At 43.5% G+C, this 27,210-nt stretch overlaps 1 protein-coding gene across 5 annotated transcripts in view; it reads left to right on the top strand.

Moving 5' to 3' along the window:
* The window catches only part of HDAC8 (histone deacetylase 8), a 66,679-nt gene that overhangs the window by 22,854 nt on the left and 16,615 nt on the right, over positions 1-27,210 (top strand). The window contains exons 4-10 of one of the 5 annotated variants that reach the window (XM_075184630.1): positions 10,292-10,433; positions 12,841-12,953; positions 14,065-14,142; positions 21,701-21,809; positions 23,328-23,500; positions 24,756-24,809; positions 27,075-27,163. In XM_075184630.1, the coding sequence (XP_075040731.1) occupies positions 10,292-10,433; positions 12,841-12,953; positions 14,065-14,142; positions 21,701-21,809; positions 23,328-23,500; positions 24,756-24,784 (644 nt within the window). In that variant the 3' untranslated portion in view covers positions 24,785-24,809; positions 27,075-27,163. Of the gene's footprint in view, positions 1-10,291; positions 10,456-12,840; positions 12,954-14,064; positions 14,143-21,700; positions 21,810-23,327; positions 23,501-24,755; positions 24,810-27,074; positions 27,170-27,210 lie in introns of those variants that run through there. The other 4 variants (XM_075184627.1, XM_075184629.1, XM_075184631.1 and 1 more) reach the window with 4 other exon arrangements.

The following is a 27,210-nucleotide window of genomic DNA, read 5'->3' as shown; positions in this document are numbered from 1 at the left end:
TGAGATCGGGGAAGCCCCTGCCTCCACAGCCCTTAGGTTTTTTGAGTAGTGCCAATCGAAGCCTGGGAGACCTGCCCCGCCAGACAAATTTGGAGAGGTGTTGCTGCATAGAGTAAATTTCAGTTAGGGGTATTCTCACAGGTAGTGTCTGGAAAAGGTAGAGAAGTTGAGGGAGAACAGTCATTTTAACCGCAATGATCCTGCCCAGCCACGAAATGATTAGGGTTCGCCAGGAGAAGATGTCTGATTTGAGTTTGTGGAAGAGAGCTGGATAGTTCTCCTGATATAGGGTTTCATATGAGGTGGTTATATATACTCCCAGGTATTTTAATTTTTTCTTCTGCCACCTAAACTGAAAATGGGAGGTGAGATCATAGCAGTCCCGTGAGGGTACATTAAGAAATAGAGCTTCGGATTTTGTTATATTGATTTTATACCCGGACAGGTCGCCATACCTCGAGAGGAGACAGAACAGGTTGGGCAAAGATATTCTTGGCTGCTGGAGCGTGAGGAGTATATCGTCAGCGAACAGCGAAAACTTACTCTCCAGAGACCCTGTCTCCACTTCTCTGATATCTGGGGAGGCTCGGATAGTGGCTGAGAGGCTCAATGACCAGGGCGAAAATTAAGGGGGGAGAGTGGGCATCCTTGGCGGGTTCCATTGCTTATTGGGACGGGATCAGAAGGAGAACCATAGACCATAACCTTGGCAGAGGGGTGAGAATACAAGGCCTGGACCCCCGACAAGAAATCCCCAGACAGACCGAAATGCTTGAGGGTATGGGTCATGAACTGCCAGGAGATCCTGTCGAAGGCCTTTTCGGCATCCAAGGATAAGATGATGGAGGGAGTTTTCCTAGTGTTAAGTATATGAATGAGGTCAATAGTTCTCCTTGTGTTATCCCTGGCCTGCCTACCAGGGACAAACCCCACCTGATCATAGTGAACTAGCCCGGGGAGTACAGTGTTTAGGCGATTGGCCAGGATCCTAGCGTATAGTTTCAAGTCGTTATTAAGGAGGGATATTGGGCGATAACTAGCACAATTGTGGACTTCTTTGCCCTCCTTGTGGATCAGGGTTATCCGAGCCTCCAGAGATTCTTTAGGCCAGGGTTTGCCCTTTAGAATAGAGTTAAAAAGAGTGGAGAGTTGAGGGGCCAGGAGAGCAGCAAATTTCTTATAGTAGGCTGCCGAAAACCCGTCAGGACCAGGTGCCTTTCCTGCTTTCTGAGCCTTAATAACCTGCACTACCTCCTCCAAGGAGATGGGTTCACTAAGACGATCTGCAGCCTGGGGAGTAAGCTTCGGAAGGCGAGCATCCTCCAGAAACTTATCTATACGCTCTGCCTGTTCCTGATGGGCCGAGGTGTTGGGGGGTTGAGGGAGGTTGTACAATTTTAAATAGTAATTCTGGAATTCTGAGCGGATTAATTTTGGGTCATAAACCAGAGCTCCGGAGGGATCCCTAATAGCCATAAGATTACGGGCCGAGACTTTGGTCCGCAGCCGAGTGGCCAAGAGCTTGTCCGCCTTATCACCTTTTTCGTAAAAACGCTGATTCAGCCATTTCAGCTTGTTGGCCATTCGGTGGGAGAGAAGTAGGTTAAGTTCACCCCTCACAGAGGCCAATTGTTTGAATAAAGCAAGGTCAGGATTAGATTTATGTTGTTCCTCCAACTGGTGGAGGGCCGTGGAGAGACGCATGGTCTCGGCTGTCCTAGCCCTTTTGGCATTTGCTGCCGAAGCCATTAGATGTCCTCTAATGACCGCCTTATGAGCATTTCAAAGAGTAGAGGGTGAGATATCAGGAGATTCATTTGTTTTAAAGTATTCGGATATTAGGGATTTAATATGAGCTACTGTATTTTTGTCGTGGAGAAGGGACTCGTTGAGTCTCCAGGAGAAATTGGAGGGACGGGAAACTAGGGAAGAGAGGTCCGCCGAAATTGGGGCATGGTCAGACCATGTAATTGAATGGATAATAGAATTAGTGAGTTTGAGGGTCAGGTCGTGGCTGAGCAGGACCATGTCGATTCGGGAATAGGTGTTATGGACTGAGGAGTAGAAAGAATAATCTCGGGCCAAGGGGTCAGAGATTCTCCAAGTATCGTACAGATTGTGCAGTTTCATGAAATCCTGCAAGGCCCTAGAGTTCCTCCTGTCCCTCCCGTCGGAAAGAGCAGTTGAGGGAGCAGATCTATCCAAATGGGGGGTAAGGACCGCATTAAAGTCTCCTCCTGCTATCAATTCTCCCCTGCGAACCTGAGAGAGTGTAGCTCCCAGGCGTTTAAAGAATTTGTGCTAATCTTGGTTCTGGGCATAGATATTCACTAGCGTGCACGGGAGGTTGTTCAATTTACCGACTAGGATAAGGTATCTACCTTCTTTATCTCTGTGTGAGTCTGCGAGGTCAAAGACAAGATTACGTGAGAAAAGGATTGCCACCCCACATCTCTTCTTGGCAGAGTCACAAGCATGATAAGAGAGGGGGAATCTTTTGGATTTAAGTTCCGGGTGCAAGTGTTTGATAAAATGGGTCTCCTGTAGGAATACTAGGTCGCCCTTAAGGGCCTGTAAAGAAGCGTAGAGTTTGCCCCTTTTTTGGGGAGAATTAAGACCTTTAACATTGAAAGAAATCGGATGGAGTGTCATGAGAAAGTCAAAGGGGGAAGAGTCAGGGGGTGAAAATATGTGTGGTGAGTTGTAATTTTGATTTGCTGAAGGGATAGATACCAAAGACGACCATGGTTGGGGGGACATTGTAGGTGTGGTGGGAGGTTGGGGAAACATTGTAAGTGTGACGGGAAAGTGGGGGTAGGAGGACGGGTGTGGTGCAGGACGCCCGTCCAGGGTGCTGGTGGGACAGAAGGAGCGGTACCCGGGGACCAGCTGAGAGCAACCAAGCTCTATGGGGGAAGTGGCTAGGACTTACCAATCGAGAGGTCGAAAGGTGAATGGCTGACTGGGGGGGGCGTGAGGTGGGCATCTGCTACCCAGTGGGTCCATGTGGGTGCGGGGAGGGGGAGGTGACAGACTAGAGTGAATCAGTAAGATGGGGCCACATAATGCAGATACATTAACTATATAACATTGTCAAACCGGAGGGTACAATGATAGCAGGCGGATGCTTACAAATGCCAATATGTACCAATGTGAACATGTAAAGAAATCCAACAGTTAAACGAAAAACAATTACATAGCAAGTCCAAATAGACCTTAAAATCAGACAAACAGGCCTGTCAGTGGTCATAGAGGAGGTACAGCCTTTCCTAGGGGGGTCCATAGCGGCTTTACGCTGTGGCTCCAAGACGGCCATGGGTATGGAGATCCACCTGTAAGCGGAGAGAGCAAAAAGAAAAAAAAGGGGGGGGGGGCAAACAGAAACAGCAAACCTAGAGCATATAAACGGTACAGTGAGAAACTAGGCAACATATGAACATTTCGGAGGGTTCGTCTCCGAGTAGGCATAGTTCCTCGGATAGTCTCCAGTAGGGGTGGCCACTATACGATCCGGAACGGTTCTCAATAACCCTGATCCAGATGGACCTTCCCTGGATGGGGAGTTTCTCATCCCTAAAAGACAGTCAGGGAGATAGATTACGAGGTCTTGCGAGGAGTAGAAGATTTCTGTACTGTGGACCATTCGCCCCTCGGAACTCTTTGGGGCCGCGGATTTGTATCCTGGTTGCCCGAGGTAGATGTTTGAGAGGCACCCGGGGGGGGGGCTCGGGAGCAAGGCCTATGCGTTGTAGAAGAGCCTGAGCCTCAGGGAGTGTGCGGGCGGAAATCTGTCACTCCTGATGCCAAAGAAACAGGCGGAAGGGGAAGCCCCAGCGATAACGAACATTGTGGTCTCGTAGAACTTGCGTTACTGGAGCGAGCTCCCGACGTCTCGCCAGAGTGGTCGGAGACAAGTCCTGAAAGATCTGTATGTTGTGACCCTCGAATGTTAGGGTGTGCAATTTTCTGGCTCCGCGCAAGACCATCTCCTTGGTGGTAAAGAAGTGAAGCCGTAAAATGACATCTCTAGACTGGTTCTGGTCGGTCGATCTGGGCTTTAGGGCCCTATGGGCTCTGTCCAATAGTAAGTAGTCCTCCGGGACCTCAGGAGCCAATTGGGAGAAAAGCTTCTTTAGATACTTGTCCAGGTGGGCAGATTCGACCGTTTCCGGAATGCCTTTCAGGCGTAGATTATTCCGCCTAGCCCGATTATCCATATCTTCCTGATGTTCCTGGACAGATGTCAGGTCACTACGAAGGCGTACAATATCCTCCTCCATTCCTGTCTGGGAGGACACCACCGTTTCCAGTCTTTGTTCAACTTGGTCAGTGCGAGCACCAATTGAAGCCACCTCCGCACGTAGTGAGTGAAGAGCAGTTTGCACCTCTGAATGGACGGAAGACTTCAGCTCTTTCATTTCTTTGATTAGCGATAAAAAGTCCCGTCTGGTTATCGGATATGTGTCATCCTCATCTGATTCAGATTCAGCAGAGGTGTGAGGGGAATCTGTTCTCTCCCGATGCGGAGTTGAAGTCGATTGCTTCGAGAAATACTGAGGAAGTCCTTTAGAATGAGGTTTCTTACCTCCCTTAGGCATTGTGGAGAAACACAAAGGGCTGGAATTTTAAACAGGAGTGGCGGTATGTCCAGGCAGGTTAGCAGAGTAAATCACAATGGACGGACCCACTTAGGGAGGAGGGCTCACATGGATCTGGAGTTGAAAAGCAGTGTAGAAGAGACTCTTCCCCCCCCCCCCCCCGTCAGCATTTAGGGGGTTAAAGGGTCATTGAGCACCCCAGGATGCCTGAGCCGGAATCCAATAATAGGTAGAATATGGAATGGATGAATGAATCAGCGGCCCAGAGCATCCTTTGCAGGGAGGGACTGAGAATCTGGTGTTTATGACAGTGTGATACCTATATGCCTAGAAATCCAGGGATGGCAGTATAAGCAACTGACCACTAGGGGGCAGCGGTCTCTGTGGAGCCTGAAGGTACTGTATTATACTATAGATGCATCTAGGGCAATTTACACTTAAAGGGATCAGTATAAGCCCTGCATCTGTCTCCCACAGGACTAGAGAGCAGTTTTGGTGGCTAGATGTTCTCCACTCAGCGCTTGGAGGAGCAGAGACTGACTTTTTAATTCATAAGGGTGTACAGGTAGGCACTATACAAAACGGATCTGCAGCTTATTCAACAGGTGTTTCTGTAACAGGGCGATGGCACACCTTATACTTGATTAGGCCTTTCTCTGGGTCTGCCTTGTGCTATGTTAGGTACCTGGGGGTGTATGCTGCTGGGAAGCTCTAGGACGGCACCTCTCCGCTTTTCTCCTTCTCTCCGCCGCCGACCAGAAGTCCCCTTCCGAAACCGGAAGTCAGGGCATGCTCTTCCAAAGTAAATTTTCAAGCCTCCGCTCGTTGGGGCCTTGCCAGGCAGCCCAGAAGTCCTGCAAGACCCGGTGAGCTCTCCTGCCGGCACCCTCCGTTGACCTCCTGCCGCCGACCGGAAGTTGGCCTCCGAGAACCGGAAGTCGCGGCACTTGCGCTTCTGAGGAAAACCACAGCCGTGGACAGAAGGGCACAAACAGGCCGCAGATCACGGACCCCCCGCCGGAGGAGCTGGAGAATCCCCAGGCACAGGTAGGATGCAGGTCCACTTGCCGAGAGTCACCTTCCTCGTGGCCATTCGGGTCCCGCGGCGACGCAGCTCCGGTGGACAGCCCGCCCCACAGAGCGCCCACAGATGTCTCCGCTCAGGGTCCGCTCCACTCAGTTCCAATATGCCCCACTCGTGCCTGGATGCCTCAGCCTCAAAGGCATGCACTGGTTCTCGTCTCCTGCAAGGCACACTCCCTCTCTAAGTTGTCCAAACGAGGAGTTGGAATGGAGCTCCCAGGAATTCCAACCTCCCAAGATGGCTTCCAGACCACGCCTGCCAGCAGACTTTTTTAAGATAAACTAACTTCCATTAGTTACTTGTTGGTGTGAGTTAGAATCTCTCATTACAGCCTCAAACATGCAGGCATCGCTGTAATGACTGACACTTCTCTCTGCCCTATTGGAAACTTTTAATGTGCTGATATCTGTTGTGGAGCTCTGCAGTCAGATTGTCTTTCAATCTGTGACCTAAGCCATTCCCCCGTTCTGCATCTGAATGTGAATGGAAGCAGTCTCAACAAGTCTTTAACAGCCACTATATACTATGTGCTTCACTAGCCTTCAGGAATGTCTTCAGCTGCAGTATGGTTGAATGAATAAACTAACTGCCTCTCTGAGCAATAGAGATTGCTGCCAGGGAGCTTGTTATTATCGGAGGGATGTTTTCTCCTACCTCCGCTGTGTAGTGAAGTGTGACTCCACCCCTCTCCACTTCACAACATGTTCCAGCAGGCACCACGAGAGTCCACTCGCCGGAAGAGAAGGGCGCGATGGCTTCCAAGGACTTCCGGTCCCGCAGCACCAAGTTTCCCCAATCCTCAGGGACAAGAACACCTGGGAAAAAAGTCCCAATCGTCTGGGCAATGTAAGTAAGTGGCGAGACACCCGCCTCACGGTCCTCCGATTGGAGCTGTCAGATTTTTAAAACAGCAGCGCTTCTCAAACTGCCAGGGCCGTGGGAAGGGCTCCAGGCTGTCGGATATGCCAGCAGTAACTCTCAGGGGGAAAGTAGAGCGCTTCAGGATAGTTTTATTTGGGTGTGGGTCGCCAGTAATTGGTATTTCTCTTTCATCCAATCTGGGGGACACTGCTTACCATGGGTTGTGGAGGGAGCTTGGGAGAGTTGGCACCTAACTAGTTAACTTTAGTACTGCCGACAGACCCCTCCCCTCTACAATCCCCCTGCCCCCTCTTGTTCAGTTTTTTTTAGGTGCCCGCGGAGTGAGGCAGTGTTTTTTAGTGCTTAGTGTAATTTTTAAACTTTTATTTCATTTTATGAAACTTTTTTTGCAGGTGGCAGTGCTGGAGTGTGTTCTGCTATAGAGAACACACTCACAGCAGTAGCAGCGCAGGCACTCTCCTGTCAGATGGGAGCCAGCGGCTCTCACTGACAGGGACAGGAAAAATGGGTGCCTGAATTGGGAGTGACAAGCGGTCTCACGGACAGCTGTCACTCCTTGAGCCTCCCCGATAACCGGCGCTGCCACTGCAGGCATAGAGCGCCGGTTATCGGACTTTTCAGTTGCCGGCAGCCATCTTGGATCTCGGGAAGGAGATCCTAAGGAGAAGGGGGCTATACCTGGATCCCCCCTCATGCATATAAGGGGGCATCAGGTATTATCCGCTGCGGAGACCTCCCCTGGAGGTCTCCACTACTCTGCTACAAAAATACTTTTTATTTTTTACTCGGCCACAGAATCGCTGCAGAAGCAGCATTACTGAAGGGGGGGGGGGGGAGTTTACACATAGAGCTCCCCCTCCTTCCTGAGAGAGAGATGTTTTGTCCCAGTCTTCTGGCGCCAAGGAGAAGCCCGGGAAGAGAGAATTGATCTGAGGGAGCAGGCACCAGGATACTGCTGTTGGACTTCTCCCCTATTTGGCCTATGGGCTAAGTATCTGATTTTATTTACACACATATTCTGTATTGCTTTGTACAAGTGGGCTAGTGGGGATTATATTATAGTTCTCCTACTTGCCTAAGTTTTATTTTGTGTTTAAAATAATTACAAGTACAACTTTTATATCCAAAGACTAGTTGATTACTTGTCGTTTTACACTATTCTCTCCCTCTCCCTCCCAAATTTAATTCTGATCTTGACCAGGTTCAACATTTGGGACACGTAGAAAGCTCTAAAAGCCAATTTATTAACGATTTGGTTTTAGCAGTCAGACAAGCTTTGGACCTTCCAGAACCGGAGGATTATACTCCTAGAGACAGAAGTCTCTTTAAGAAGGCCAAAAGGAAGGCTGTCCGTTTTCCCCCTTCTGTAGAACTTAAGGACATTGCAGAAGGAGCCTGGAAACAGCCTGATAAAAGGTTCTCTGTTCCCAAAAGGTTCTCTTCCCTGTATCCATTGCAGGAAGAGGATGTGGCTCGCTGGGACAGTATTCCCAAGGTGGATATTCCAATAGCCCGTTTGGCCAAGCATACCTTACTCCCATCCCCAGGTTCTGCATCTCTGCATATGAAATTAGCAGATTTGCCAGATATTAGGTCTTTTTTTCAGGGAGTCTTGCATATTCAGCCTCTCTATGTTCCGCCTACAGCACCATGGGATCTCAACCTGGTACTGGATATGCTTAAGGGGCCTCCTTTTGAGCCATTACGTTTGGCAGATTTAAAGTGGTTGACCTGGAAGGTCCTTTTTCTTTTGGCTATAGCATTTGCTCGAAGAGTTTCGGAATTAGGAGCTCTGTCTTGTCGGGAACCATATCTGGTTTTCCATGAGGACAGAGCGGTGTTAAGAACCCTTCCTTCCTTTGTTCCAAAGGTAGTTTCGGCTTTTCAGCTGAACGAAGAAATTGTAGTTCCGGTCTTTTCATCTACTTCCCATTCGGATCAGCAGTCTATGGAAAAGTTAGATGTGGTTAGGGCTCTCCGCATTTATGTCAAAAGAACTTCTCAGATTAGACGTACCGATTCTCTATTTGTTCTTTATGATGCCAGTAAGAGAGGCTGGCCAGCCTCAAAACAGTCCATATCAAGATGGATTACGGCAACCATTAAACAGGCTTATATAAAGGCTAACCGTCCTGTGCCGGAGAGACTTGCCACCCATTCCACCAGATCGGTAGGGGCGTCGTGGGTAGCAAGAAATGGGGCTTCTGCAGACCAGCTTTGCAGGGCAGCCACCTGGTCTTCTGTCCATACATTTACAAAATTTTACCAGTTTAATGTATTTGCATCCGCTGATGCAAATTTCACTCGTAGTGCGTTACGAGCGGGATTTTCAGAGTAGTCCCACCCTTAGGGGGCTGCTTTAGAACGTCCCCATGGTAAGCAGTGTCCCCCAGACTGGATGAAAGAGAAAAGAGGATTTATGTACTTACGTTAAATCCGTTTCTCTGATTCCGTCTGGGGGACACTGCGATCCCTCCCTTCTGCTTTTCTTCTGTGTGCTCTTGTTTGACTGGCCTTTCCTCCTTGGGCTTTTTAATTAACTGAACAAGAGGGGGCAGGGGGATTGTAGAGGGGAGGGGTCTGTCGGCAGTACTAAAGTTAACTAGATAGGTGCCAACTCCCCCAAGCTCCCTCCACAACCCATGGTAAGCAGTGTCCCCCAGACGGAATCAGAGAAACGGATTTAACGTAAGTACATAAATCCTCTCTTTTATCCTTTTGGCACGGAGCTCCAAGCAAATGCGACCGTCTTGGATGGCTACCTGGCCCCGCCCCCCTTATTATTCCTTTTTAAGACAACATTTTCAGTAGCAAACTTTTCCAAAAGGAGTTATGATAAAATACAATTAAAGTTTATTAATATGGTAATTTAAATGAAATTTGGTTATCGGTCATAGTAGGTCAATAGATTGTCGGCAAGGTCATATATGGATTCTGTTACAACATAATGTCGTTTTTTGAAGGTACTTTTCTGGGTGATTTAAATATTTAGGCTTGCCACTATCCAAATCAAGGGACTTTCATAAAATGAGGTTCCAGGACAGGGCCACTCATAATGATGCAAGTTAGTTGTGGCATATGTGTAACTGATAATGTGTGTTTCTTCCTTTAAAAATACTTTTGCAGAAAACAAAATTCAGTTTATTAGTGGTGTCATGTTTGCAATTTGCTTGTACAAAATAAGCATAAAAATAGTAATACTCAATTTTGGAATTGAACACAATAAAATTAGTGAAGTGTTGTATGAGTTAGGCTGCCACTACTTTGACAGTTTATGGCGTGATCAACCTAAACATGGGCTTCTACTGCATTTCTCTACATGAAACGACTGTTTACTGATTGTACTGTGAGTTCGCATTTGGCATGTTTAAGCAATGTACCCCCTTTTTAATACTGTTTTTTTCTGAGGTGGGGTCTGTCTGTGCCGCATCGCGCCCCTCTCTCGGGGTCTTGGGAGCTAATCATCATTAGGACCACAAGGAAAATTAGGTCAATAGAGATTGGTTTCTTCAACAAAAAGATGCTGCACAGTTTAATTAATTTTAAATATTGCATTCACTACACTTGATGTGTTAGCAGTTTTTATAGAGAGCATTAAGAACGAATTGAATTTTTTTTTTTTTTTTCACTAAAGATATGTTAGTAAGTTGGGACATATTTTATGTAATAAAACTAGTCATTGTGCTCATATGTCTCATTTGCCATTTTGATATTGCAATATTTCCAGGCTATGACTGTCCCATCACTGAAGGTATCTATGACTATGCTGCTGCTGTAGGAGGAGCCACACTAACTGCAGCCGAACAACTAATGGAAGGCAAAGCCCGTATTGGCATTAACTGGCCAGGTGGTTGGCATCATGCTAAGAAGTAGGCATTGTGGGAGCCCTGGGTAAATTCAGCTGGAATCCATTTATTATCGCTGGTTGTTATCTAACAGATGCAAATTGTATTTCTACATATCTTTATTTCATCAAAATCTTTAACATTTTAGTTTAAGTTTAATGTAAATTTCATGATCTTTTTAATGTATCTCGGTATCTTAAAACGATTAAAGATTAATAAATCTTTAATAGTTGTATTGTTTTGTACGAAGGTCAAAAAATGTGTTTAATATTAAAGGATAACCCCATAAGTCTCCACGTATAACAATAGGATCCCCCCATCATTGGAAATGCAATAGTTAATCTTTCCTCACCCCTGTCAGAATGGAACCAGGGTATCACTGACCGCCTCCAGTTCCACTAGTGTGCTAATTTATATTTGTTCCCAGGCAAATTATTAAAACATAGACCTCAATTTGAGCATTGTTATATCACTTCCATAAGTGGTCTCACAATGGTGAGGTGCAGGGGTGATCGAGATGAAGTTTGTCAGAGCTTGCGGAAAGTACTTATAGTTGTTACCCCTGCAGTAGGGAGAACTGCTCGATTATATTTCTGGGGTTGCTGTAATTTTTTTCATGTATTGATAAAAATAGAGAAGTATGTTTATCCATGTTTCCTGGCTTTCCTTGTATAAAGTTCATGAAATAAAATCAATTTCCTTGACTACAAAAGGAATGCACTTGCAGTCCCCCAAAAACATGCCCACAGTTATGAATGACTACATGCTACCTTTTAATAAATTTGTCTGTTCTATTAACCAAGTTTCTGAGTTGGAAGAGCAAATAAACTGATGTCAATAAATTATTCTACTGCCAATTATCCTGTATGTTTATTACCAGTGGGGCTGAAAATATGCAGCACCCAGAAATGAAATGTTCTGTATGCCTTTAAAAATAATTCTATGATGAGGTGCGTAGGTTAATAACATACAGTAAATGAAAGATCGCGTTGGATCTAAGTTAGCCAATTACCTAGAAAACCGTCAGTGGGGGCTCACACCACATCACCTACCTTTTGAAAAAATTGTCTTGGCTTTTTTGGTGATTGTATAGAACAGGGGTGTCCAACCTTTTAGCTTCCCTGGGCCACATTGGAAGACGACGAGTTGGTTTGGGCCGCACATAAGATACACTAACAATAACAATAGCTGATCATCCAAAAAACCATAGAAAACATAGTTAACATATATATATAATCACTTTTTTTTCAAATCCCCCGTACTTACCTTTCAATCGCCCTGTTCAAAATAATCCTCTCTAGTTATTATACTATAATCACTTTTTGTATTGTTTCTATGCAATATCAATAAGGTGCATTTATGCCAGGCATTGTATATCAGGGTGACCTGACCAGGCCTGCGGTACCTGACATATACATCACTGTGACCCCAAATTGTGACCTGTTTTGCTAATTACACCACTATGTTATTTAAGGGATAACAACTTATAATGGGCCAAAGAGAAAAATATATAATGCCCCATTAGTATTACAAGTAGAAGTATGTAGCAGGGAGATAAGGTCCATGATGCTCCAGGACCAGGTGACTTTTATTCACTTGTCAGCGTCCCTTGAAATAATAAAAAAAAATCCCCCTTAACTTACCTTTTAATCGGCTTGTTCTCCTGTCCTCTTCTCTTCTTTTCTCCAATTCTGTGCTGCTGATTGTTCTTCTCGCGCAGGTGACTCCTCTGTGCTGCGCTCCGCAATGGATGTTGGACGTGATGACATCACGCCCGACATTCACTGCGAGCACCGCACGGAGCTGGAGACAAGGGAGGGAGCCGGAGAACCAGCTGATGTGACCGCAGGGTAAGTATTTTCTTTTTTTTTTTTTTTGCAGGATTTTTTTTTCCCATTAATAGTGCTGCCCCCTTGCCACAACCAAAACTCCTTCTGGGCCACATTTACAGGCGTGCTGGGCCGCGGGTTGGACAACCCTGGTATAGAATCTTCTTGTTGGGTTAGGTCGATAATGAATGTTTTTCTATAAGTTTAGACTAGAAGACGTTTGTGCCATTCACCTTATAGATTTCAAATAAATATGCGGTTGTGGATGTGTGTCATTTTTAACAGCTTGGTGTTTACATTTTGAGACATTGTAATGTATTTTGTATTTTATTTCACTGTATTTGCACAAGTACTAATTTATTACATTTGCTATAGTTTTAACTTTTAATAAAAAAACAGATTTGACTACATATCAACTTTCTGGTACATGATACACAGATTTGGTATCTTTCACATCTTAAATGTTGGTCTGTGGCAACTACTCTATATCCCAACAGATTCTCTACTGGTAATGAATGTATTATGTTACCATTAATAACTAACCTGTGCATGTTGTATGTTATGGTTTTGCTACCATTTATTTCACCCTTTCGTTTTCTCAGAGATGAAGCCTCTGGATTTTGTTACCTTAATGATGCTGTCTTAGGCATTTTGAAACTACGGCAAAAATATGACAGAGTGTTGTATATAGACCTCGATTTACATCATGGAGATGGTAAGAAGTGTTATTTTATTTACTGACCCCAGAACTAAATATCAAATTTCATCTGTTAATCACATTGTTAGGTTTACATTATAAAGGTAAAATATTCATCAATGTCAAAAATGGTGTATTAACTATGGGCACTATGTGATGAAATGATGGGTTCCCTTTCACTGCTTGCTGCATTTTCCTCAAACCCAGGCGCTTCTCTGCACCCTTGGTGCCGGTTTTCTCACTGTAGCTTGAAGATATAAGCACACCTTACTAACATATAAATGTTGTGTACAACAGTGTTTTGTTTGTTTTTCCCCCCACTGATAGCCTTAATTTTGTTTACATTTGTCTTGATATAAGAATGGATGGATTCAGCTGTGACTGTTTCCACACAAAATTGTAATATTTGTCTCTTAGACATGTTTCAGTAAAACATTTATATACACATTCAAATGTAGTTATTAAGAGCCAATAAAAGTGAAATAGTGTATCAAAAATGAAATCATTTTGTAACATACATGCACTGCTTCTATATGAAGGGTTGATTTACTGATATGGTACGGTACAAATGTGCTGTGATCGGTAAGCATAGCTGAATCGCTGCTGAGGGTTACTGTAGTTTTTCATCACGTTCATAAAACACCCACTGTGGTAATCATTTTCTATCCCGGTGCAATTTATATGAATGCGTGCTTTGCCAATAGCAACAAAATAAGATTACAGCTTTTTATTCACATTGCATTATGCTGCTTAATAAGCCTTATAGCCTTAAAAGAACTTATAGCTTGCTACTTTCATTAATATACTTGGAGATGGCACACTTGCTGTGTATATAAAATCAATAATGTTGCTCTAAGAATTTTTAAAAAATGTTTTTCATATCTGTTATTGTTAACCTTTTTTTTTGTTCCAAACTTTAATATTTCATGATATTTTTATTCAATTAAAAATTGCCAACTATGCTCTGCTTTTAACATTTTAAGTAATTGTGGAGCCTACCCTTCAAATGGTCATTTCAAGCTAACTATAGTAATTTAAATAGAACATTGATGGCATTGGAAGCTTTTGTCAGTGCACCGTGTTACCTTGTGTAATGAATGTTTATACATTTACACTTACTATTTTTCAGGAGTTGAAGATGCATTTAGTTTCACATCTAAGGTTATGACTGTTTCTTTGCACAAATTTTCTCCTGGCTTCTTCCCTGGTACGTATTTGTTTTTATTCTCATTAATTGCCAGTATGCTGTATTATAATTATTGTTTTGTTATATTGTTCTTCATTTTGATGACTTTTTGTTATTTTTTATTATGTTATTAGTTCTAACAGTTACATTAGCATGACTACGTAGACTCACTACATACACACTGGTCTTTGCAGTATAAAATCATATGTAATTTATGTTTCTCTTTCCTACCTACCATTGGGGGACACTGCAAGATATTGGGGTATAGTAGGTGGGACTAGGAGTTTAGGCACTTAAATTTGTTTGATCCACTCGCTCCTCCCCTACTATGCCCCAACTCTCCTGTTTTTTTAAAGTGCCTAGGGTCACGTTTGTATAGGATCCGGCCTATACAACGTTTAGTTTTAGGTTTACATATTTTTATTTTCCCATTCAGGTGCAGAGGGGTGAATAGTCTGTCGGCTTTATTCACCCTGGGTCCCTGCGAAGGTAAGCAGCAGCCTGCCAGCCAGCAGTTCTCCCCTAGAAACGAGCAGATGGGGCCATACTTTGTTTGCCATTAGGGCTTTGGATGCCCCACTGAGGAAATTGGGATGCTTATTCAGCCACAGTTAGCTTTAGTCATGTGGGAGGGAAGCTGCAGCGACCCCTCTCCCCCCACTCGATGGATGGCCGGCAAGTTCCCCGTCCCCAAAGACTACGAGCAGGGGGGACAAAGTAGCGATCGCATTCCTAACGCACACGGTGCCCTGAGCATTCATTTACAAGCGTGCCTGCAATACACGCCGACAGCTATACTAAGGTATGCGGCAACTTGCGGTTTACAGAGGGCGGCCATCTTTGGGAAGGTACTTCCCTCCTTTCTACTTTCTGCCACGGAAACGGCCATATTTGGACAAAGATCATCGTGCCGCACGCTGTTCCCCTGCTCTGCCTCTCCTCAACTGTTATCGTTGTTTCGTTTTTCTGTTTCTTATTGTGCTCCATGGAGACGGATTGCATACTCTTAAGGTGTTTACACAATCAGGACTATTGTTTTTTTCAGTGTCTTGGGATCGGTGTGTATACTCAAGAGATTTACCTAGAGACTTTTTAAGATCTTTTTGTACTGTGTGCAGACTCTAGTCCTCAGACCTGCAAAAAAAAAAAAAAAAAAGGTTTTTTTTTTTTTTTAACTTAGGACCTTTTTATAATTTTATTTTTTAAAGATTGTAATTGTTTTATTTGCATAAATTCCAATATGTCTGAGAAGGGGACGTCCAAAAATAAGGGGTCCTCTGGTATGTCTGCGCACTGTATTATATATGTTCCAAATGTAATGCAAAATTATCTTTTGGTCAGCCTAACCAGGACGCTCTTTGCGAAGCTGAAACCCAGGAGCAACACGGTCCATCCCAGGGGGCAGCAGCCATGGAGGAACCGCTCTGGGCTATGTCACTAACAGTCATGGCGGAACTCACTAAGGTGATGTTACGGTTTGCAGAGGTACGTGAGTTTCCCTTTTCCCACACTTCTGCACACTCAGGCAGTAGCAGGCATATCCTCCCAGTCCGACTTCGGTCAAGGGAGTGGAACGCTTGCTTACAGTATCGCACAGGGCCAAGAGGATTATCTCTGATATTGCCCAGGGCCGGGATCAGGAGTCCGAACATTCCTCAGAAGAGGAAGGGGAATTGGACATTGAACATAGTTATGACAGACGCAAGTCTACAGGAGGATGACACACTCAGTTCTGTAGATTCTGCCTCTGCCCATAATGTAGATAACCTAGTTTTAGATATCGGACATACTTTAGGTCTTGCAGATACAGAGCCCACGGCCCCATCGGGGTTTTCATTGTTTAAAAAGACCAAGGCGCAAGTGGCTGCTTTTTCTCCATCCCCCCAGATGATGGAGATGGTATCTGATGCCTGGCAAAGGCCAAATAAGCAGTTTCTGATGCTGGACAGATTTAAGTTGCTTTATCCTCTACCGGCAGAGGACTCCGTTAAATGAGAGGCCCACTAGAGTTGACACACCGGTAGCTCGTTTGTCCTCCTCTTCGACAATTCCCACTCAGGAGCGGGTGTCGCTGAAAGTTCCAAATGGAGTCCCTTCGGACTGTTATCGCCAGAATGGAGCAGGGAGAGTTCCTGGCCTCCATAGACATCACGGATGCCTATCTACATGTTCCTATATGGAGGGGACACCATTGTCTTCTCAGTTTTGCAGTAGGAAACTCCCACTTTCAGTTCAGGGCCCTGCCTTTTGGTCTAGCGACCGCTCCTCAAGTGTTCACCAAGATCATGGCGGAACTCCTGCACCAGAAGGGAGTCGCGATAGTTCCCCGTCTAGACGACCTCCTTCTGAAAGCGCCGTCCGCATCTCTATTATTTCATCACATCCAAATCACTATGCGGTTGCTGAAAGCACACGGGTGGGTTCGGAATTTACTTAAGTCATCACAGATCCCGGCACAACGAATGCGTTTTCTGGGACTCATGTTCGACACAGTGACCCAGAGAGTATACCTACCAGAAAACAAGGTCCTCGCACTCTTGCGCAAAACCAAAGCTCTCCTGGTGCAGAGAGAAGTCTTTCTCCTAAGCTGCATGAAATTCCTGGGTACAATGGTATCGGTGTTCGAGGCAGTGTCTTTTGCACAGTTTCACTATCGCCCTCTTCAACGGGAGATTCTTAAAAATGGTCAGGTTCCCAGGAGCATTTAGACAGGCAGCTCATCCGCCTGTCAGAACCGACTCGCCTTTCCCTGGCGTGGTGGTTATCCAAATAAAATCTGGAGAAGGGTCAGTCCCTTCGGACCGGCCCATGGGCCTTAGTTATGACAGACGCAAGTCTGTTAGGTTGGGAAGGGGTAACGGGATCCCTGAGATTCCAGGGTCTCTGGTTTACCCAGGGGGCTACACTCAATAAACGTCCTGGAACTCAGAGCGGTGTACAGGATATTGACGCAGGCACAGAGGTTTTTGTCAGGGAAGTTCCTGCATATTCAGTCAGACAATGCCATGGCGTATCCTAAATCACCAAGGGGGAACTCACAGTATAGGAGCTATGCGGGAGACGGCCAGGTTCATGCTATGGGCAGAGCGTCATGTTCCCAGAATATCAGCCGTTTACATTCCCGGCGTGGAAAATTGGGAGGCCGACTTCCTCAGCAGACATAGGGTTCACCCTGGCGAATGGTCCCTCAACAAGCAGTTTTTTGTTCTCCTAGTGGAACGCTGGGACAGGCCGGAGATCAATCTCATGGCCTCCAGGCTAAACTATGAGGTTCCCCTATACTGCTCAAAGTCTCGAGACCCTCAGGTGCTATTCACGGATGCCATGACAGTCCCATGGCACTTCCAGCTATTATACCTGTTCCCGCCAATACCCATGCTCGCGCGGGTGTTAAAAAAGATAAAAACAGAGCGGGTTCCCACAATCTTAGTAGCCCCTCATTGGCCACTCAGGGCATGGTTCTCAGACATCCTGAATCTGGCAGCTGTACCCCCCCTTCCATCTACCAATGTGACCAAACCTTCTCGTTCAGGGTCCTCTTCTCTGCCACTCTTTAGATTGTCTAACTTTGACGACGTGGTTGTTGAAACCCTAATTCTCAGGCCCAGGGGTTTTTCACGGGAGGTTATTGGTACTCTAATCAAGGCCAGGAAATTGTCCTCCTCATCTATATATCATAGGGTCTGGAAGGCATACATTCTTTGGTGAGAGGCCAAGGGCCTCCACACATCCAGATTTAGCCTTCCTCGACTGTTGGCCTTCCTGCAGACCGATCTGGATAAGAGACTCCGCCTAGGGTCCCTTAAGGTTCAGGTCTCAGCGCTCTCCATTTTCTTTCAGCGCAAGCTAGCGATGTTGAGGGATATTCAGACCTTCCTGCAGGGGGTGCTTCATGTACAGCCCCCCTTCGTTCATCCAGTAGAACCTTTGGACCTCAATTTAGTGCTCAATGCACTTATGCAGACTCCTTTTGAGTCTCTGAGTTCGGTGGACTTACGGCATCTCACTTGGAAAACAGTGTTCCTTTTGGCTATTTCTTCAGCTCGTAGAGTGTCGGAGTTAACAGTGCTCTACTGCACCTCTCCTTTCTTAATTTTCCAGGAGGATAGAGCAGTACTTCGCACCAAACCTCCTTTGTCCCAAAGGTAGTGTCCAGGTTCCACTTAAATCAAGAGATTGTGGTCCTGGCTTTCTGTTATTTTGCTCCCTCTCCTTCCTCTTTAGATGACGAGTTATGGTTGCTGGATGTGGTCAGTGCTCTTTGATGTTATGTCGACCGCACAGCTTCTGTCCGTAAGACTAAGAACCTTTTTGTTCTTTACAATGCTCAAAAGCAGGGTTGGCCAGCTTCCAAGCAGTCTCTCGCCCGCTGGATCACTTCAACTATTAGACTGGCTTATGTTCGGGCGTTGCTACCTGTCCCGGGAATGCTAAAAGCTCAATCTACCAAGGCTGTTGCCATTTTTTGGGCGGCGCTTCATGGGGCTTCGGCAGAGCAGCTATGCAGAGCAGCAACATGGTCATCTGCCACACATTTTCCTAAATCTACAGGTTGCAGGGCTTTGTCCCCAAAGGTCACATCAGAGGATGCAGAGTATTGCGTGCAGCCGTTCCGGAGCATTCCCTCCCTTAGGGGCAGCTTTGGTACGTCCCCAATGTATTACACTGTCCCCAATGGTAGGAAAGAGAAAAGAAGATTTTTGCTCACCGTAAAATCGATTTATCTTACTCTATTGGGGGACACTGCATACCCTCCCTCTCTATATTTAGTTCTGTTGGGTAAATGTTTATAGTTATTACCTTTTTGTTGCCCTATGGGGCTCCCCTTCCTCATACGCTTGGTTATACAAAACTGAGGTATCTATAGGAGAGGAGGGGCATAGTAGGGGAGGAGCGAGTGGATCAAACAAGTTTAAGTGCCTAAACTCCTAGTCCCACCTACTATACCCCAATGTCTCGCAGTGTCCCCCAATGGAGTAAGAGATATCGATTTTACGGTGAGTAAAAATCTTCTTATGCGTTTAATCTGCATATTTTATTTTTTTTAAACCGGATTCTATGAAAGCACAGAAAATAGTTATCTAATTTAGAGTAAATGCATGTGGAAATGCTTTTTAACCGCATCTCATTGTGCTTACAATACAATTCCATTGAGAAGAATGTAAGCAGCATTGAAACGCATAAATGGAACAAAAAGCAGCAAAAAAAAACCCCCGCTTTAAACGTTATAAATATAAAAATGCGAACATGAATGGTTTCTTTTGATTTAATTATTTTATTTACATGCTCTTAACTTAGAAACTCATCGTAAAGGCAGAATATATATATATATATATATATATATATATATATATATATATATATATATATATATATATATATATATATCACATACATACATACATACATACGTGTGTATGTGTTTGAGGAAAAAAGATATACACCTCTGCTTACCTACATAAACCCAAATTAGATTTAGACTACATAGCAAAAAAGTCAGTGAGTAAGATACCAAAGATAGCATGGCAGGTTTTTAATATAAATCTCTCCCTTCTGCCCTCTTCCTTCTCTCCACCATCCTTTTGTCTTTATTTTGTATCTTGCTGTACTCTCCCACCACCTTTATTGCTTACTTATTTTATATTGAATATGTATTAATTTTCATTTAATTGATTCTTTGTGTGTTGGCTTTATATCGGATGTGTCAAACTCGCGTTTTATTTTGTTCAGTTAAATTACTTGAAAATTCACTGAATTTGACAGAGCAGCTTGTGTGCACACACTCGCATGAGTTCAGTCAACCTTTCCCATCAGTGTCACTTAGGCGCGCCGATTCCACTCTTCTCTCTCCACCCATTGTATGTTGTTGCATGCAGTCTAAACAGTACACTTTAGTAATGCAAGCAAACTCCTTGGTATTTGGTAATCTGTGAGTGGTATCTTTATTCGTTTGGTAAGTTTGTGTCTAACTACATTTATATGACTGTTTCTCGATTGTTTATTAAATGGATTACCCGTTTGTGCTGTAGATGATTATTTATTTTTAGTTTTCTTCCGGCTCACACAATCTTAGACTTTGATTATTTGGCCCATTTGGAGTTTTGAGTCTGCATTACATTAATTCTAATGAATCCTGTTAGCCTGGCTACCATCCCTCTAGAAACAATTTTGCCTTGGAGGAGGCAGAAGACAATTTAGGAGTCCTCAAAGATACTTTGTGCTGAAGACTTCACGTTAAATCTCCCAGCCCACTTTCCATGGTATCTAGGTGAAGAGGAGGCTGACAGTACGTGGGCAGGGGAGAAAATTACCACCTTCCATTTCCACTACGTATAATGTTAAAATGTGAACCAGCAACAGACGGATTCACATGTAAGATAAATCAGTCAACTGGTTAATTTATTTGAAATTCTGTTTATTGGTTTTAAAGAAGAGAAAACAACAATAAGGACATTGAACCTATAAACGATTCCATAAATTAAGGCATCACAATATAAATGATAACATAAGCTTAACTTATCAGAATAAAAATTGGTTAGATATATTAGTCAAAACAGGCATCCTATGTGCATAACGATGAACAATAACGATATTATATTTGAATGTCTAGGAATCATGAGCATCCTTAAACGAGAAAAAAAAAATCCTATGGGAAATAGGGGATAAGGGGATATTAACAGGGGATAGTGAATGAATGGTAGTTGTTTACTCCAGGGTAGCATAAGGTTATGTCAATGAGGGTGAGACCCCCAGTTAAATAGCGAATACATATACGGGGAGGAGGGGAGTGAAGGATTAGGCAGTTGAGCTAAGACTATACAAGTCCTGCCATTCTGATTGTTGATCAATCAACTGGTTAAAGGGGCAGGGGCCTGGATGATATTGCCAAGCTGTCTATAAAGACACTGTATATAAAAGGGCAGAAAATCCCTGTGTAGAGTGATTTACATCTGTGTCTATTTGTCTGTATGTATCAACACTACATTCTATTGATATGTAGCAGCTATTTAAACAGCTACTGTTGAGCAATAAACATTACTTTTCCTAAAGATTATACTCTGTTTCTAAAACACCCCTGTGACCTACAGATAACTACTTCTCTGATCAGTCCCCCAGATATCCTGCGTTGATATAGGCTACCCTGCAATCTTGACCCAAAGTAAGTGGTCAGGAGAAAGCAGCCACTGTCACCTGCAAAGAGATGCTGCAGCCGCTACACACAACACCCAGAAGTAAGCCGTGCCAGGTATAGGTGGAGGAGCCTGCTGGTGGCAGTAGCTACTCTTCTATAGCTGGGGGCACCAAGGTAGTGTACAGTAGACATTTAGTTGGTGAGGCCGAATAGCAGCATTAAGAGTGGGTAGTAACTGCAGGTTACTCATGGTGAGAGGAACCCCAAGACAAATCTGTTAAATCCCTTCCCCCAGACAAAGTGGCAGAGTAATCCCATTCTATCACAACTAAGCATGTGTTCATTTATTGCACCTTGTGAATAGCAAATAAAGTCTAAAATATTGGTGTGGAAGGATTTTGATGCTCTAATACAGGTATGCACCTTTATAAATATTTTTTTTTATAGGAACAGGTGATGTAGGTGACATTGGCCTAGGCAAGGGACGCTACTACAGTGTTAATGTTCCCTTACAAGATGGAATCACGGATGATAAATACTACCAAGTCTGTGAAGGGTAAGGCACTTCTCTTGTTAAGACATCTTACTGTTATCATCATCATCATCAACATTTATTTATATAGCGCCACTAATTCTGCTGAGCTGTACAGAGAACTCGCTCATATCAATCCCTGCCCCATTGGGGCTTAAAGTCTAAATTTCCTAACACACATACACATACACACACAGACTAGGGTCAATTTTTTGGCAGCTAATTAACCTATCGGTATGTTTTTGGAGTGTGGGAAGAAACCAGAGCACCAGGAGTAAACCCATACAAACACGGGGAGAACATACAAACTCCTCGTGTGTGTGTGTGTGTGTGTGTGTGTGCGCGCGTGCGTGTATACACACTTTATAAAGTGACAAACCAAAAATGGTGACATTTGCATTGTTCTCTATCAGTCACATACTGTAAAACAGGGCTGTCCAACCTTTTAGCTTCCCTGGGCCACATTGGAAGACGACGAGTTGGTTTGGGCCGCACATAAGATACACTAACAATAACGATAGCTGATCATCCAAAAAAACCATAGAAAACATAGATTATATATATATATATATCGATCACCTTTTTTTCAAATCCCCCTATACTTACCTTTTAATCGGCTTGTTCAAAAAATCCTCTCTGGTTATTATACTATAATTACTTTTTGTATTGTTTCGATGCAATATCAATGAAGTGCATTTAAGCCAGGCATTGTATATCAGGATGCCCTGACCAGGCCTGCGGTGCCTGACATATACACCACTGTGACCCCAAATTGTGACCTGTTTTGCTAATTATACCACTATGTTAGTTAAGGGATAACAACTTATAATGGGCCAAAGAGAATAATATATAATTCCCCATTAGTATTACAAGTAGAAGTATGTAGTTGGGAGATAAGGTCCATGATGCTCCAGGACCAGGTGACTTTTATTCACTGGTCAGCGTCCCTTGAAATAATAAAAAAAATCCCCCTTAACTTACCTTTTAATCGGCTTGTTCTCCTGTCCTCTTCTCTTATTTTCTCCAAATCTGTGCTGCTGATTGTTCTTCTCGCGCAGGTGACTCCTCTGTGTTGCGCTCCGCAATGGATGTTGGGCGTGATGACATCACGCCCGACATTCACTGCGAGCACCGCACGGAGGAGGAGACAAGGGAGGGAGCCGGAGTACCAGCTGACGTGACCGCAAGGTAAGTATTTTCTTTTCTTTTTTTTGCAGGATTTTTTTTTTCCATTAACAGTGCTGCCCCCTTGCCACAACCAAAACTCCTTCTGGGCCACATTTACAGGCGTGTTGGACAACCCTGCTGTAAAGCCTTGCCTTTTCCGTGCTTAGCTCATATAGAATTTGTTGATGAACTACATGAGTAGATAAATATTGTTTGGAGTTAGACGAGAACATTACCCTGTAGTTGAAGCTCTGTAGTAATACTTTGATGTGATAAGTGACCAGAACAGAGACTGTGTTAATAAATGTTGTCAAACTCTGCTATTTAAGTGAACTATTAGAACACTGTAACTAAATAGTAAGCTGTTTTTTGCAGTGTGCTGAAGGAGGTATTTACTGCATTTAACCCTGAAGCAGTAGTTCTGCAGCTGGGAGCCGATACGATTGCGGGAGACCCTATGTGTTCTTTTAACATGACCCCAGAGGGCGTTGGAAAGTGCCTGAAATACATTTTGCAGTGGCAGCTGCCTACACTGATCCTGGGAGGGGGTGAGAACATTATTTTGTTGCAGCATATTTATCATCTTAATTTATTAAATAGTCTACCTTCACTCCCAATTTTTCATCCATTTTCCTCCTTTCCTTTTACTGCTTTACATAGATTGCAGCTGTCGCAGCTCTTTCTTTTTAAGAATATATAGGATTTTTTTGGTAGTATATGGAAATACATTTCGTTTTAGAGCTTTCTGTAAGAAAAATTGTGAAAAGGAATAAATACACACTTTCCATTCCTTATTTATATTCTTACAGTTAGTGCAGCCCCAGATATTTCCCCCATAATGTAGTCAGATTATAACAGTAAGTACTTTACATAAAATGTGTTTCTTACAAAAGGTATGATGCAGTTTTCCTTCATGGAATAGCAGAACTATACATGTGTGCATGTATAGTTATTCTATGTGCACAGTAAGATAAGATTATAGAACCAAGAGACAAATTTGTGTGTCTCACATTTACATAACATCCATGTAAAATGCATTTGTGTCCAAATGCATTTGGATACAATCAAGAATGTGTCAAATGAAAGGTCAGAAATAAGCTAGGGGTCATATTTTTAAAATAGGCCCTTGTGGTTCAAATTTGCTTAAAAGGATGAGTGATTTGGTTGCAATGCAAAAGTCTTAGTTTCCATATTGGGTATATATTGTTCAGATTGAAATCTGTGTCCAGATTTTACTTTGTCATCTGATCTTCCTGTGCCTTGGAATCACACCTAAAATGGTTTACCGTCACTGTGTTGGAAGGCGATGTAGTCATGTTCAACCTTCTCCAGCACTAGGAGCAAGGGAAAAGAGCGTTAGTGGAGTCTTATAGGAGGTTTATATGTATTCTGCAGTTAAGGTTGCCATCAGTCCAGTAAAACTAGATTTGCCCTCTTTTTGAGAAACAAATTTGGGTAATCAGTGGATTTTCAAATTGTCCGTTTAGAACTCCCCTTCTGCTACAAATAGAGTATAGCTGTCATAATAGGCAGAGCTCTCTTCCTCTGCCTGATAGCTTAGATGTTTTACAGAGATCCTCTAGTATAGAAGCAGTGCTGTCCCTCAGCATAGGCACCCTAACCATTCTAGAGATGCTCATGTGATCATCTTCATACACTGACATTATATATACGTAATTACAGATGGAGGATCAGGGCACAGTGAAAACATGCACCTCTAATGTATAGAAAGAAGTCTAGGAACAACAATTAATACACTGTCACTTGTCCTCTTCTTTATTTCTCCTCCCCCATCACACCCAGGGGGAAAAGGAGCTGGAGAGTGGACATGAGGGTGTACAGGTTATCTAGATAAACGTGAGTCTCCATTCTCTGCATGACCTATGTATTATTAACTAACCGGGATCTAGAGACAGGAGATAGACTTGCAAGCAAGGAAGTTATCACTTTAGTCAGAAGGAATACTAAACAATACATAAACAAATATAAACATGACATACATACCTGGCTGGGAGCTTTCTAACATTTGACCCCAAGACCAAATGAATAGTGCTTTATTTCATTGTTTTTCACTGACTGCTATTAATGTCACATATACTACAGTCACATACAGTATGCCACAGTTTGTTATATCTTCAGTCTCCTACTTTTAATGGATAACCCAAAGGGTCTATTATGCTGTTATACCCATTTCCTGTTTAAAATAATAAGATACATTCTGCTAGAGAGTGTACCTAACATGCACATTTGCTTCAGATTTTTTATTTTTAGGAGTTGAGCAGGTGCTGCTTATCTATGCCCAGCCCCCTTGGCCATGTCATCTCTGCATAATCTAGCGTGTAAACTTAATGACATCTGGTATGTGAGTATCTGCAGCAAAGGTACATATTGGATACAATCAAGAATGTGTCTAATGAAAGGTTAAAAATAAGGTAGGGGTAATATTGTTAAAATAGGCCCTTATCATTCAAATTTGCTTAAAAGGCCAAAACAAACCCACCAAAATCTGGTCTTAAAATGGCAATATTTTAAGTGTGGTGTGGTGGTATTTTATATGACCATTTGCCCATTCCTTTTCACCCAGTGTTAAAGGAGCAGAGAATCATTTATAAAATGGTTATGTTCACTGTATATGATTTGCACAAGTAGAGTAGATGTGCAGGACATGACTTTCAGCCTGCTCATTTGCATGATGGGAATCTATGGCAGTACTACTGGAACTTGATTGAGCACATTATTGCAAACAATGGGAAATTACTTAATTGCAGTAGCCAGAATGTCTGGTACACATTTGAACGTGAACAGAAAATAAGAGAATAAACAGTGAACATACTGGTGTTAAGTTATGAACTTTATATAGGTTTCTGCTTATTTTTGCTTGATTAGGTTTGCCAGTTTTATTTTTTCAAGTAGCAAAAGTTTCTTCTTGGCCTATGTAAACTGGCATGAATGCTATATTATACACCGATCAGCCACAATATTAAAACCACCTGCCTAATATTGTGTAGGCCCCCTTGTACTGCTAAAACAGCTCTGACCCATCGAGGCATGGACTCCACAAGAATTCTGAAGGTGTCCTGTGGTATCTGGCACGAAGACATTGGCAGCAGATCCTTTAAGTTCTGTAAGTTGTAAGGTGGGGCCTCCATGCCTTGGACTTGTTTTTCCAGCACATCCGTTAGATGCTCGATCGGATTGAGACCTGGGGAATTTGGAGGCCAAGTCAACACTTTGAGCTCTTTGTCACGTCCCTCAAACCATTCATGAACCATTTCCTACCATTATACTGCCATCAGGAAATATTGTTGCCATGAAGGGGTGTACATAGTCTGCAACAGTTTTTAGGTAGGTGATATGTGTCAAAGTAACATCCACATGAATGCCAGGACCCAAGGTTTCCAAGCAGAACATTGCCCAGAACATCACACTGCCTCCGACAGCTTACTTTCTTCCCATAGAGCATCCTGGTGCTATCTCTTCTCCAGGTAAATGACACATGCGCACCTGCCATTTTGAAGATGCTCTGACCCGCCCACTTGCCCATTTTTCCTGCTCCCAAAACATCAACTTCAAGAACTGACTGTTCACTTGCTGCATAATATATCCCACCCCTTGACAGGTGCCACTATAACAAGATAATCAATGTTGATCCCATCACTTCATTTGTCAGTGGTTTTAATGTTGTTACTGAACAGTTTATGCCGACAATGGTGAATATTGGTTATTAAAAAAAATGTTAAACTATTTATTTTACCTTAATGCTGGCCTATCTCTATATACATGGATCATATTACCAAATTTTCCATTACCTTGTTGTTGTGACTGAGCTAATGGGAAGTAAGTGTGAATAAATTATGGTTGCATTAAGAAAGTATTGCTTCTACTAATGCTAAGTTTGCATGGCTTAACAAAAAGGGACATGTCCTAAAATGTACATCCCTGTCTTTTGTTTTCCCTTCTCAAATATGTTATACCTGTGTTAAGCACATGGTTAACTAAAAAATATTTTTGTGGGGGTTTTTTTTCCCTTTACTTTTTTCTCTGCTTCCTTTGTTATAAATCGTCACCTTTGTTCTCTTCTTAGCACAAATTGGACATTAAGTTCATTGTTCTCCACTACAGGGGGCTACAATCTTCCCAACACTGCTCGCTGCTGGACATATTTGACTGCAGTCATCCTAGGGCGCACCTTATCTTCTGAAATCCCAGACCACGAGGTACTCTTTTCTTTAGGCCACTTTTCCAATCTGTTTGTGGG

The sequence above is a fragment of the Mixophyes fleayi genome, chromosome 9, assembly GCF_038048845.1.
Source record: "Mixophyes fleayi isolate aMixFle1 chromosome 9, aMixFle1.hap1, whole genome shotgun sequence".
Classification (NCBI taxonomy): Eukaryota; Metazoa; Chordata; class Amphibia; order Anura; family Limnodynastidae; genus Mixophyes; species Mixophyes fleayi.
This window is presented reverse-complemented; position numbering and strand designations above follow the sequence as displayed.